Source organism: Myotis yumanensis, unplaced genomic scaffold (assembly GCF_028538775.1).
Source record: "Myotis yumanensis isolate MYYU_CA2020_CCGP unplaced genomic scaffold, mMyoYum1.0.hap1 SCAF_4, whole genome shotgun sequence".
NCBI lineage: Eukaryota > Metazoa > Chordata > Mammalia > Chiroptera > Vespertilionidae > Myotis > Myotis yumanensis.
Window position 1 is genome coordinate 95,118,123 of NW_027223755.1, and position 13,656 is coordinate 95,131,778.

Consider the following 13,656-nt stretch of genomic DNA (forward strand, 5'->3'; position numbering starts at 1 on the left):
ATGCCTGTTGCCAGACTCCTCTCTCAGCTGGTTTTTCACAGCAGTTTTTAAATATTTCACAGTTAAGCCATCTTTTGCTCCTTTCCTTCCAGTCTCCTGATGTTAACTACCTATAGTAAAAATGTGTGCTTCAGGTAGGAACGCCAAGCAGAGGAAGGATGTGATTACAATAGAATGATAACTGGAACTGGGAAAAGCTGCTGGGATTGCATTTGTGAAATTGGGCAACGTTCAGGCTGTGGACAGAAGCCACAGATGTGATGAGCAGTTTTTATTTCAGAGACCCGGGTGCTTTTCTTTTAATCCTCACCTGAGGATATTTTTTCCATTGATATTTTTTGAGAGAGTGGAGGGGAGGATGCAGGAGAGAGAGAGAAACATTGATTTGAGAGAGATGAATCAATTGGTTGTCTCCCGCATGCGCCCTTCGGTCCGAGTGCGGATGCACCAACCACTGAGCCAAACTGGACAGGGCTGGGCGCTTTTCTTATGTCGCCACACAGTCAGCTCAGGACAAAACTGCCCTTGTGGCTATTGGCTCCCAGCATGTTTTTTCTCTAATTTTAATATTTGGAGCCCTTTGTCCTCCAAAGGCTCGGTGAGAACAGCTTCACCAGTCCTGCCTCGCGTGGGTTTAGAGGGAGATTCATCAGCTCCAGGGACTCGGCCTCACCGAGGCTTGAGGTCACTCGCCTTGAATCACACGCTCGAGGGGCCACCTGGCCAGTGTTGTGCCCTCTCCCATGGGTGCCTGCTTTTGACTTTTCCAGTCTTTTAAAAAGAAAGACGACAAGCAAATGTTGATAGCTTTATAATAAGAAAAAAATTTGTTAGTGTGTTTTCCCATGAATTTATATCTTTCACCCCTATCCTGTTTGTACAGGCTGCTAGAAATTGTAAGCTACAAAATTATTGGTGTGCACCAAGAAGACGAGCTATTAGAATGTTTATCTCCTGCAACGAGTAGAACGTTTCGAATAGAGGTAACTGCCCTGCTCTTGGCTCCAGGGAGAGTTCTGAGTCCGTGGTGGGTGGGGCAGCTGTCAGTGGCTTGCTGATTGTCTTACTGTGGTAAATCCTAAATACCGTACTGGGTACCATTTTAAATGTACATTTCAATGGCATTAGGCACATCCACACCATCTATTGCCACAATCCCCATCTTCCCCCAGTAAAACTCCATACCCACTAACATCTCCCTCCGCCGGCCCCTGGCAACCACCATCCCACTCTGTGAATTTGACTACCCTAGGTACCTCATTTAAGTACAATCATATATAGTCTTTGTACTTATACATTAATTTTAGATATGGGCCACCAGACAAATTTATTCAGAAACTGGGTCCCTGTTGGTTTCTAGAGTTGCTGAAATTACCACAGTAACTGGAAAAAAACATTATTTGGTGTCTTAAAACCCATCATTTTCCTTAAAAAAAAAAAACTTGGATATTTTCTGGCTCTGAATTCTTTTTTTTTTTTTTTTTTTTTTAATATATTTTATTGATTTTTTACAGAGAGGAAGGGAGAGAGATAGAGAGTTAGAAACATCGATGAGAGAGAAACATCGACCAGCTGCCTCCTGCACACTCCCCACTGGGGATGTGCTCGCAACCCAGGTACATGCCCTTGACCGGAATCGAACCTGGGACCTTTCAGTCCGCAGGCCGAAGCTCTATCCACTGAGCCAAACCGGTTTCGGCCTGGCTCTGAATTCTTACCATTCTAACAAGCCCCAAACATAGCATTTTGGCAAAAAAATAATGACCTAATCGCCTCATTGCAGGAGCAGGTCAGAATTAAAGTGTTTTGTCTGCATCAGGTGCTTTACTCTGCTCCCTGTGTTTAACTGTCCCCAGGAAATACCTTTGGACCAGGTAGACATAGATAAGGAAAATGAGATGCTGATCACAGTGGCACATTTCCATAAGGAGGTGTTCGGGACGTTTGGAATCCCTTTTTTGCTGAGGATACACCAGGTGAGCTTTTACAGGTAACAGGTTGAGAACGCATGTCAAAACTTGAAACCAGGGGATTGTCAAGGGCGGGAAAAAAAAGGAGACATATGTAATACTCTTTGTAATACTTTAAGCAATAAAACAATAAAAAAAAAACTTGAAACCTCGCCCCCTTTTGGATTAGCATTGCTAAATCTAGCTTCCTGCCTCGGTGGGCAGACCATGGGCTTTGGTGGCGTCCCCATGGGCCGTGAACGCTGGTGCACACAGGTACGTGAGCACAGCGTCTTCCTGTGTCCGCAGGGCGAGCATTTCAGAGAAGTCATGAAGCGGATTCAGAGCCTGCTAGACATCCAGGAGAAGGAGTTTGAGAAGGTACGCGCGTGCTGGACGAGTAATCAGCGAGCAGCATGCTGGAGGCTTCCTGGGAGAGCGGCCTAGACTCTGCAGAGGCACCCCCAGTTCATGGAGGAGTTTTCATTTTTGTCTTTTAGTTTAAATTTGCCATTGTGATGATGGGCCGGCACCAATACATAAATGAAGATGAGTACGAAGTAAACTTGAAAGACTTTGAACCTCAGCCTGGTAAGAGCCCTCCCACTGCTTTCCTTCCGTGTGGGGGAGGTCCAACCGGCCAGCGGTAAGTAGCTGGAGGCGGAGAACTCGGGGTCGAGTCCCCTGCCCATTTCCACAGCGGGGCGGCCTGGGCTTGCTGACCTCCTTTGTGATGGGAGGAACAGTAGCCTGAACCCATCGAGTCTCTTAAGGATTACAAGGTGGCTTGCGTCACGTGGTGGCTGAAAGAACTAAGCTCCAAGGTCGAGGTGTGAAGGCTCCGTGTGGTTGGCAGGCTCTGGCAGAGCTGCCCGTAGAAGCCGCCGAGGCAGGCAGGCAGGGTGTGGGCGCGTTTGGCTCAAGCCCCAGCCTCGCTGTGAACCCACACCTGGTCGCTGTGAACCCACACTTGCTTGTGTGGCCACCCCAGGTATAGGGGTCCTGGTACTTGTTCTGTGGTCTCATCGCCCCTCTTTCCCCACCAGGTAACATGTCTCACCCGCGGCCGTGGCTAGGGCTCGACCACTTCAACAAAGCCCCAAAGAGAAGTCGCTACACTTACCTTGAAAAGGCCATTAAAATCCATAACTGACTTCCTCACCCGTGCGTGCAAGGCGAGGACCGCGTGTGGGTGTGCCCCTTTAACAGCGAGGACTCTGGCACACGTGCACTCTAGCGAGTCTTCCGAGGAGGATTTGCTGCTGGTGTTCATTTTATTTTGTTGAGGCTGTTCAGTTTGGCTTCTCTGTATCTATTGACTGCCCTTTTTGAGCAAAATGAAGGTGTTTTTATAAAGCTTGGATGCCAATGAGAGTTATTTTATGGTAACTACATGCAAGGCAACTGTCAGCATTCGGGGAGAAGAGGTTAGTGGGACGCGTGGCGCTGGCAGGAGGTCTCTAGTCTGTCTAGTTGGCAGAAGCTGCCTGGCTGCCTGCTGGGGGTCCCGGCCTCCACCCGCAGCCAGGAAGTCGTATGTTTAGGCTCGTCTGACGTATTTCCTTCAGTTATATTTCAATGGCCTTTTGTGCATCTGTAAAGGCAAAACAGAGAAACTCACAAGCTAATAAATAGCACTCTTTCCTTCACTGCGTGTCCTGTCGCCCCTTCCTCAGTCCTCTCCCAGCTGCCTGGGTCTTTCCATAAACTGTCTCACTTCCGTCAGCCACTGCTGCTCTGCAGCCCATTGCAGAGTGGGGGCACGGAGTAGTCTGACAGCCGTTCTGGGGTCTTTTATTAAATGGAAAGCACTGTTAATTACAATTAAGGTGTATAAGCTGCCTGTGGGCAGACTGATCTCACGTTCATACAAGCAGGTGAAAGATTATACATAGAATTTCCTTAAACACAACAGATGAACAAGAGAGCCTTTTAGCAAAGAGGGCATGCTCACTAGTGGTAGTAAGCTGTTGACTTTGTATAAAAGTTAAAAGAAAAAAAAAACAGGAAAAATGAAATTGTATATTTAATGAATGAACATGTACAATTTACTGCTGGGAGGAGGTGACTTTTTTGTTGGGTGAATCTGCAGGTGACTCACTGATGTTGATATTCATTGTGTGTAGTTTATTTCAGTCCCGACCTTTTATTTTGGAGCTAAATGCCAGCTGCGTGTCTAGTTTTGAGTGCAGTAAAATAGAATCAGCAGATCACAGTTTTTTTTTCATTCTTTTCCAGTATTTTTTGTTTGTTTCTGTAGCAGCGGTGTACACCAACTCTTCCTGTATATTGCCTTTTTGCTGGAAAATGTTGTATGTTGAATAAAATTTTCTATAAAAATGATAATTCAGTGAGTGATGTGGAAGTTGAGGAAGATTTCTGGCCTCCCCCAAAAGGGGCTTGGAAAACCTTTTTATTTATAACAAGGTTTTACTGAGCTGTTTCACCCCCCTCACCCCCACTGCCCCGACCCCCAAATTTCAGTATTGCTGATGTATAGTTCTGCCTTCTTTTTTTTTGCCTTTTACTAGTTTCATTTAAGCTTAAGGAATAAGAGGTTTTCCAGGTGAGCACCATGTACAAATAAGAGGACTGGAAATATTGAAATGGTGGAACAGGCTGCTGGCATTTGAGCGGCCATGGCCTGCCTCAGTGGCCTCGCATCCCACCGCAGTGCACTGTTCCTGGTCCCCAGGTGGTCTGTGCCCCGCGATCCCTTTTCAGATTCCACTGGGACGCGTGCTTTCACACCCCTCGCTGCCCTGGGCCGGTGTGTGGATTGCACCGCTCCTCTGTCCAAAGAACATGTTGATTTTTGTGTTTTGGGTTCTGGCTAAGGGTAGATTATATAGTCTTAGGTCACAGACAGAATTCTCCCTGAAGTTATTAAATGAATCTTTTTGCAAAAAACACTTTGCAATGTGGGCGTTTCCTTTGCCATCTACTCCCAGTTTATGGCATCAAGAGTCTTCTGAGTTTCGGGGATAGGGATGGAGACACTGCGTTTCAGGTAGCTGACTCTGACCCCCGAGGTCGTCCCATCCTCTGTCCTCTCCCTCTAAGATGTTGCTGTGTCGTGATGGTGTACCAAGTCCTAGAGCGCTGGGGCCCTGGAACCCACAGTGTGAGGGGAAGGGGCCCACCGCACGTGCACCCAGGAGCGGTGTGCTGGAAGAAGCTCACATTAAATTAAAAGCACACTAGGTGAGGACAGGGCTTGCCATTGCCATCCCTTTAACAGCAGTTCCCAGAGCACCTCCCAGTGTCCCTGCCCATCCAGGGTGGGACTGCCTTTGAAATGATTGCTGGCTTTCTCTAAGAGCTTCAAGTTGGCTGCATTGGAAGTGAGGCACGTATCTGCAGTCGTGTCTGCAAGTGGCCTTCCCTACTAACAAATACGCTTTAACCCGGAGTCTGCCGTGTTGGGAGGTATGGCTTTGGTGCGTAACCCGACGCGAAGGAGAAACAGCTGCAGAGGTGACCCGGGGCCAGAGTTCTGTGGCTGCAGTGAGAACAGGCTGTGTCCAGAACCATCACTCCTTGAGCAAGGCCTTCCCGGGGCTCTCCTCGCCTCGCTTTGCAGCCCGTGTGGTGGTTGGGGTGGGGTGAGGGTGGGGGTTTCTCGTTTGGAGCTGCTGTGCAGTTGAATGCACGATATGCTTTGGGCTCTGCGGGTTGCTGGTCATGGGACACAGCTCTGCACTGCAGCCTGAACACAGCCACCGACGACCCTGCAGTGAGGTGAGGCCGAGCCTGGTGCACTTCATGTACGAAAGAACAGGTAAAAGTCCAAGTTCGCCGGCCCCGGGACTAAGCGGGAAAGGAGCTCCTGGGGGGGATTCCTGGCTGGCTGCAGTGTTTGGTGGTAGGATGGCCCCTGGGGTGGAAGTGCATCGGAATGGAGGCCGCCTTGGCCCTCACTGAACACACTCACGGTGCTGTCACGTTAGAGCCACGTTCCGTACGCCTGGGGGTCACTGAGCAGTGTTTCCGGCCATCGGCAGCTGTGCTGTGTGTGACCTGGCTCTCCAGCGTCCTCTGCCACAGCGACTTCACGTGCCTGCCTGTGCAGCAGCCACAGCCACGTGTGGCCAGAATGGCCGAGGGTGTGAACTGCAGCTTGCCATGTGGCTGGTGCCTGCTGTGCTGGGCAAAGCCACTAGTCAGATGTGCCCCTTTGTGGTCTGCCCTGATGAGCTGGAGTTAAATGTGAGACGGAGCACGGGGGCTCTGGTGTTCCTGACCTTCGGGGATGACCAGGAGCTGCATGGGACAGATAGGGACCGAGTCCCCCATTTCCCAATCCCAGCCACGGGCGCGGTGGGGGTGGCAGCTTGTGCTGGCCTTTCCCCTTGCCCACTAGTGAGGAGTGGGCACCCACAGCCCTTCCGGACTCCTTTCTGTGAAGTTGGCATTGGGGTAGGGGTGGCAGGTTCAGGGTCAGCTATGTTCACTCCTTGCAGGCATGCGGGTGCAGGAGGGGCGTAACAGTCTACAACCATCCCCTTCCCCCCACACCCACTCCATCCTGCTTCCTCGCCTCTGTCCACACAGCCTGGGCGTGGCTCAAGGTGATGGCCACTGGGAACGGTAGGCGGTATCCCCAGCTGTGAGAGACTCACTGATGGCAGAGCTGGGTTGGGAGGCCAGCGTCACACCCTCCTCTGTGCTCCCATGATAAGGAAGGTGGGGACGTGTCCTGTCTTGACTCTAGCCACAAGTCAGCAGTCCTCAAACAACCCACCACTGAGCACGCCCCGTCTTGGTTCCCAGCGAGGCATGTGGGCAGCCCAGAGTGACAGGACACGGGCTTGGAGGCTGACCACCTAGCTGGGCTCTCGGTGGCTAAGTACAGAGCTGGCCTTGAAACAACCTCACTGCCACATGCCACCCTGCCCCCAGGTGCCTCAGCAGGAGCTGCAGGCACCCAGGGCAGGGCACTGTCTCCCTCTGAGCGCTGGGCCCTGCTGGACACGCTGTCCCGGCCGCACTGCTGGCAGTTCCCAGCTGGTGCAGAAACAAACCCTGAGCATGGAAAGGCCAAGTCAGCCTTTAGGGAAAGCTGGGCCCAGGGAGACAGTGAGGTCCTGGGGCAGGAGAACCAAGGCCGCCCTGGGACCAGGCTCGGACACTAGGCCACTGAGAAGTGGAAATGATGCTCTGGGCCCAGGTGTCCAAGGCAGCGAGTAGGATTGCCCAAGGAGGGGGGAGGGCTGGGCCGAGGGGACAGACGTGCTTCAGTCTGACGCTTGCTGAATGTGCATCCTGTGCACCTGAGTTTTCAAAGAAGCTGAAAAGTCTGGATTTTCAGTGTGAATTTCCCAATGTTAAAAGTTGACAATATTTTCTTAACATTGGGCCGTCTAATCAGACAGCCTGGGGATTGGTCCAAGGCTCTCGCAAGGGTGTTCCCCGGGCCGGGCAGGGCCCTTGTTGAGGCACTTGGTGTCTGAGCCAGGTGAGTGAAGGAGGGCCCGGGACACCAGCCCCACAGCGGGCAGTGTGCTCATGCGCCGCAGTGGCCCTGCGTCTGCTACGGACGTCGCTGTCATGGGACTACCTGTGAAACTGTCTGGGCATCCAAGTCAAAACCGGCAAGTCGCCTGGCCAGCGTGGGATGAGACACCGGCCTGCGGTCAAGCTCCTCGGATGAATCGGCTCCGGCCGTAGGCAGAGCCAGGCCTGCCCTGTGACCAGCCCGTAAAGCCTGGCCCCCCTGCAGGGGCCTGGGCTTTGTCTCAGCCGGGGATTGGCCAAGTCCCAGCTCAAGACTTCCTCCTCCAGATGGTGGTGGCCGCTGGGCCAGTTCTGCCTCCGTGACCTGCCCTTCCCTCCGTGATGACGCTCACCCTGTTTGAGATTGCATGGTCTCGCCTTGAAACATGGGACCAGTTGGGCCCCACGTGTAGATCCGAGGCCTTCCTGTCGCCCTGGGTCCATTTGGCGCCACTCTGTTCGGATTTATTATAAATGAGGGATTGGTTCCCAGGAACTGGGGGTCTAGTTTGTCAGATGCTTCACCTCTGTAATCCTAAAATCTCACTGAAATGGGTCTCTGGCCCAGCCGGTGTGGTTCCGTGGTTGAGCATTGACCTATGAACCAGGAGGTCACAATTCGGTTCCCAGTCAGGGCACGTGCCTGGGTTGCGGGCTCGATCCTCAGGGGTGTGCAGGAGGCAGCTGATCAATGATTCTCATGTTTCTGTCTTTCCCTTCCACTCTGAAATCAATAAAAATATATTTAAGACAAAATGGGTCTCTGTTTGGATGTGGACATTGGGACTCTCAGTCCCACAGCTAGTGCCTCCTCGGAAGTCGGTGCTCCCCTGGCTTCCCGGGGCATCTGGGGGTGCGGGAGATGGCAGTGGGGCAGCTGCAGGGCTGACATTCAGATCTGGAGAAATCTGTCACCCTTCCTTCCCCTGGCTGGTGCAACCCTGGACCTGCCAGCGCTGTCACAGCAGCTGTGGCCAGAGCAGCTCTCACCTGACTGATTGGCTTCCAGGAATGTCTGCCAAGAGGCCACCGTGATGCTTCAGTGCCTCCACGACTCAGCTCTGCGCAGGCACACGCGCACCTTCCTGCCGTCGTACCTTTTCTCGCTGCTGCACTGCATTCGTCTTGGGTGGACGGGCCGTGTTTCCAGCTGCTGGTCCAGTTCCTGGATCGGGACCAGCCACCTCCGCCCCTGGCATCATGTGCCCAGGATGGGGGAGCATTACAGCCGACCTCCTGCCACACCTCAGTAGATGAAATGAACTTCACAGGCCCTTCTGCCCCCTAATTCCTTCACTTCCTTCTCTCTGAAATTCATTTATATTGGGAAGATGGGATCATATATGTTTGGATTTTGCCAAGTGAAATGGCCCTCAGTTGTGCCCTGGGTTTTCCGTTAGCGCATGCCCGCCCCTGACCTCATCCCCAGCAGACTCATTTACCCACAAGCACTCGCTCTAAGCCAGTGAGGGCCTTTCAACATCTAAGTTTTCTCCACGTTCCCGCAGTCACTGTGACGTGCAGGATGGCTACTGTGCTGTGGCCATGAAGGAACTTCGAGAATTAAACCTCTGCTGGGGTGGGGTGGGGTGGGGTGGGGGTGAGGTGGGGACAGATTTGGGCGGATTTCCTTCCTTCCCAGCTCCCATGAGCCTGCCTGCCCCTGGGGAAGTGGCAGGGGCCCGAGAATAAGTGATGGCGCTGCTGGGCCCAACAGAAGGAATGGGTGAGGGGGCCAGTCCAGGGCAGCACAGGGAGGCGTCGGGATGTGTGGTGGCTGGGCAGTAGCACAGAGGTGGGGAGAGGCAGAGGCCCACTCACAGTGACTCAGGTGACCCCCTGTTAAAATGTCAGCTTCAGTCCTGAGCCTGGAAGGTTCTAGGCAGGCGTCTGGCATAATCAGAGCTGAAGTTAGTAATTCTCACCTGTTAATTGAACTATGTGCCAGTCACTGGTTGCTGGTGAGGACCGGAGGGTGTAGGCAAGACTTGGGGCAGAGAGGCCGGGCAGAACTAAGGGGCTGGTGCCTCCCTTAAGGAAGAGCAGGGTGGGGTATCAAGGAGGGAATGAAATTATTGTGGGGCAACAAGGACAGGGCAGGGTGCTGCTGAGGGGGTGGGGTCAGAGGAGGCACTGCAGGGAGGTGGTCATGCCATCCACAGCGCCCAGGGCCACATGAGGAGGTGGGAAGAGTCATCTTGAGACCTACTGACAGGAGATGTGGACTAGAGGACTTAGAAGCTAAAACTGATCGATGGATGGGTTGTGGTGTTTCAGAGGTCAGGAGAGGGTGGACCATGTGAAGGGAGGGCCAGGCATCCATCCTTCACCCGGTGCTCACAGCCCCTGCTGTGTGCAGGCGCCGGTCTGAGCGCCCACCTGACCTTCCTTGGGGACGGGAGGGCAGGAGAAGGGCGGGTGCAGCGGTTCTCAACCTGTGAGTCGCAACCCCTTTGGCGGTGGAACGACCCTTTCCCTGGGGTCGCCTAAGACCATCCTGCATATCAGATATTTACATTACGATTCATAACAGTAGCAACATTACAGTTATGAAGAAGGAACGAAAATAATTTTATGGTTGGGTCACAACATGAACTGTATTTAAAGGGCCAGAAGGCTGAGAACCACTGGGCGGGTGGGCACTGCCTCAGTCCCTTCACAGCCCTGGGCAGGAGCGGGTGGGGGGACCCCAGTAGTACAGACACAGGCAGGTAAAGGTCACTTATTAGACATTTATTTCATGGAGGTTCACAGGCGATGGTAGCGGAAGAGTTCCCGCCGGCACACGGGACACGTGTGACTCACGTCCATTAAACTGTCCACGCAGAAGGGGAAGAGACAGCAGCCCAGAATACACCTGCAGCCTCGGGAGCAGTGGGCCGTGGGCCAGGGGCCAGGCTGGGTGCGCCCCGCCAAGCCTGCATCCCCCATGCTTGGCCCTGCCCTGCCTCCTCTGCCCGGCCAGCCCTCCCCAGCCAGCAGACCCTCCCCCGCCGATGGCCGGGGTGCCAACTCACCCAAACATGAAGAGGCCTGTACACAGCAACCAGGTGAGGATCCCCGGGATCGGGGTGGTCACCGTGATGACGTAGCTCCCGCAGTACGGACACAGGTAGCTTATGGGCACGGGAGTCGCCAACATAGGCACACCGCTGAACACAGCTTGGGGCGGGAAGGGGCGGGTCAGGCCTCACACCCCTCTCCTCAGCGTCCACCACTGGGTGGACCCTCGCATGGCCTGTGCCCTCTGCAGGTTCTCGTGCTCCCCAAGCAGCCCAGACCGTCCACAGGGCCCCAAGCCCCCAGCAGTCCCCTTCCCTCCAACCACCAGCCTCAGGGCTCAGGGGCCTCCTCAGTCCAGACACCCTGCCTCTCTGACCGGGGACCCAGGGAGCTGGGAGCCTTTCTGGGTTTAAACTGGATTGAACATCAATCCAGTGTGTTCCCAGGGCATCCCGCCCACGCAGGCCCTCTCGGGCTTTGGTTTAATTCGGCCAGAGCTGCTTGCTAACCCTGCCATCAGAAAGCTCCCATCGACACGGGAAAGCAGTTGCATTGCAAACACACACACACACACACACACACACACACACACCCAACACAACAGAAAACCCAAAAGCCTTCTTCTTGTCTCTTCCTCTTGCATTTGTACACAGGGACCAAAAAGTGTGCGCAGCCCTCGTAAACCCTGCAGCCCGGTGGGCAGCGAAGGCTGCGGTGCCGGCTGCGTCTCCTGTCAGGAGCCTGGTCCCAGGGCCTCTGGTGTCTGACCCAGGGCGCAGGGCCTGGTCTGGTGGACTGTTCAGAGCCATGAGGACTTGGGTTTTTCTGGGGCCCAGGGGGCGGGGGTGCTGCGTTTGGACCCCTGAAGCCCGATGTAGCCACCCTGTTTGGCAGAGAACTCGGGAAAGAACTGGCTGGAAGGGGTGACCCACGGGCTCTATGGTCTTGACAACAGTGAGGATGCCGCCTTCGCTTTGGCCCCCGGGAATTCACAACCGAATCCAGCAGCTCTCAGCCTTCCCAGTGTTCCCCAATTCCCTGGCAAGTGTTTAACAATCCCCAAGCCCAGGCCCCACCTGGGGGTCGGCACCCCCTCACCTGTGGTTGGGGTAGCGCCTTGGCAGAGTAGATAATAGGATTCTACTTCACACGCATTTCCTGAGCACCTACTGTGTACCAGACCTCCCCTCTCCCCGCACTGGAGATTTCACATTGGAGGGAAACGCGCATGGCTTTGGGCAAAGTGGCCACTGGCAGCTGAGGGGGCAGGGAAGGAGGGCTTCCCAGAGGAGGCGCTGGGGGGCAGAGTCTTGGGGAGTGGCCAGGGCAAGGAGAGGAGGCAGGAGCACTCACCTGTGTGAATAACCCGGGGGCCTTGGAAGTATGATTGAGGAGGCATATGAGGTGGAGGAGGTGATCTAGGAGGAGGAGGAGAAGATGGCAGCGGTGATGGCTCTTTGGGAGAGAGAAAGGAAAACACACTTAGATATGAAGGTCCACTATGTGCCAGGCACTGAGCTAAAAACTTGGTCAGCCTGAGGGAGATACCCATTTTACAGGACAGAAAGCTGAGGCTAGACGAATGAATCAAGTTGGTTGTATCACTAATAAATGGAGGAGCTGAAAGGTGAACCCAGGCATTTCAGACTCCAGTGTGCCCTCATTGTCCTAGGAGGTAAGACCTCCCTAGTGTCGGTGCCAGGGAGCTGACGGTGGGGAACTGCACAGGGCCCTATAATTCCTTTCTTTTTAATCCTCACCTGAGGATATTTTTCCATTGATGTTTAGAGAGAGTAGAAGGGAGGGGGAGAGACAGAAACATGGGTATGAAAGAGACACATCGATTGGCTGCCTTCTACATGCGCCCCGACGGGGGCCGGGCATCGAGCCTGCAACCAAGGTATGTGCCCTTGACCAGAATCAAACCCGCCATCCTTCAGTCAGTGGGTCGATGCTCTAACCACTGAGCAACTGGCTAGGGCACCTTTTTTTTAAAAAAATCTTATCTGAAGCATTTGTTATGTGTCAATCTCTGTACTAAACACTTTACACCCCTCACTCCACTTATTCTTGCCAAAACACCAGGGAGGTAGCTGTGTGGTGCCTGAAAATTTTTCCAGTTTTGCAGATGTGGAGACTAGGCTCAGAGAGGTTAACATGCCTGAGGCCCCCGGTAAATAAGTACCAGCATCAAGGACGGAACTCAAGAAGCCTCCAGAGCACATGCTACTCCGGGCCACGCCCTGGCCTCTGGACAGGACGGCTACAGAAGCAGCGACATTGCCCCTGCTCTTTCTGGGAGGGGCTTTTTGGGTCTCCTCCATTCTTCCCACCTTGGGTCCCTCCTCCCCTGAAAGGGGCCTCTTAAAGTGCGGACACTCAGCTCTGTCCCTCGGCACCCCCAGCAGTCAGCTCTTGGCCAGCCCTGGGGACCAGCACGCAGGTAGAGGGCTGTTTGGGCAAGAAATTCTGGGACCCTGGGTCCCCAGAGTGTCTGAGGGGGGCAGTAATGGGAGCCCTGTAATTTTAATGACAATGTGCGTGATGGTTGGGGATCCCCTGTGTTTCATTGGGAACCTGACCCTCCCAGGAAAGGAGTTTCATGATTTGGGGGGAAGAGGGGACCCTGGGTTTCCCCTCCAATGCCTTTACCCAGAGTAGGAGCAAGAAAACAGTTCCCGACGAGAAATCAAGATGGCAGCATAGGTAAACACCGGAGATTGCTGCCTCGCACAACCACTTCAAAAATACAACTAGCCGTAACCAGTTTGGCTCAGTGGATAGAGCGTCGGCCTGCGGACTGAAGGGTCCGAGGTTCGATTCCTGCCAAGGGCATGTACCTTGGTTGCGGGCACATCTCCAGTAGGGGGTGTGCAGGAGGCAGCTGAATTGATGTTTCTCTCTCATCGATGTTTCTAACTATCCCTCTTCCTTCCTCTCTGTAAAAAAAAATCAATAAAATATATTTTAAAAAATACAACTAAAGGACTGAACAGACATCATCCAGAACCACAGGAAGGCTGGCTGAGTGGAAATTCTACAACTAGAAGGAAAGAGAAAAGCAAACCGAGACTCAGAGGAGGTGCGGTGCGGAAGTAAAATTCAAAGGTGCGGAGATGCATGCGTAGCGGGCTGGCAGCTGAGGACACGATTGTCTTTTTCAATCGGGAGGGAGTCTCAGGGCGAGTCTCTGGGGACCCAGACTCAT

General features: G+C 53.6%; 2 protein-coding genes across 2 annotated transcripts in view; one reads left to right on the forward strand and one right to left on the reverse strand.

Moving 5' to 3' along the window:
* Positions 1 to 4,289, forward strand: part of LOC139009064 (ubiquitin carboxyl-terminal hydrolase 7) — a 68,892-nt gene extending 64,603 nt beyond the window's left edge. Inside the window, exons 27-31 of the mRNA XM_070412999.1 lie at positions 884 to 983; positions 1,857 to 1,976; positions 2,259 to 2,330; positions 2,450 to 2,540; positions 2,996 to 4,289. Of these exons, the coding sequence (XP_070269100.1) occupies positions 884 to 983; positions 1,857 to 1,976; positions 2,259 to 2,330; positions 2,450 to 2,540; positions 2,996 to 3,102 (490 nt within the window). The 3' untranslated portion in view covers positions 3,103 to 4,289. The remainder of the gene's footprint in view (positions 1 to 883; positions 984 to 1,856; positions 1,977 to 2,258; positions 2,331 to 2,449; positions 2,541 to 2,995) is intronic.
* Positions 4,290 to 10,193: 5,904 nt separating this feature from the next.
* Positions 10,194 to 12,729, reverse strand: LOC139009476 (LITAF domain-containing protein-like). Its single transcript, XM_070413761.1, has 4 exons — positions 12,716 to 12,729; positions 11,802 to 11,866; positions 10,463 to 10,607; positions 10,194 to 10,302 (listed from the first exon to the last, which is right to left on the reverse strand). The coding sequence occupies exons 1-4, from the start codon at positions 12,727 to 12,729 to the stop codon at positions 10,194 to 10,196; spliced, it is 333 nt and encodes a 110-aa protein (XP_070269862.1).
* Between the last annotated feature and the right edge of the window lie 927 nt (positions 12,730 to 13,656).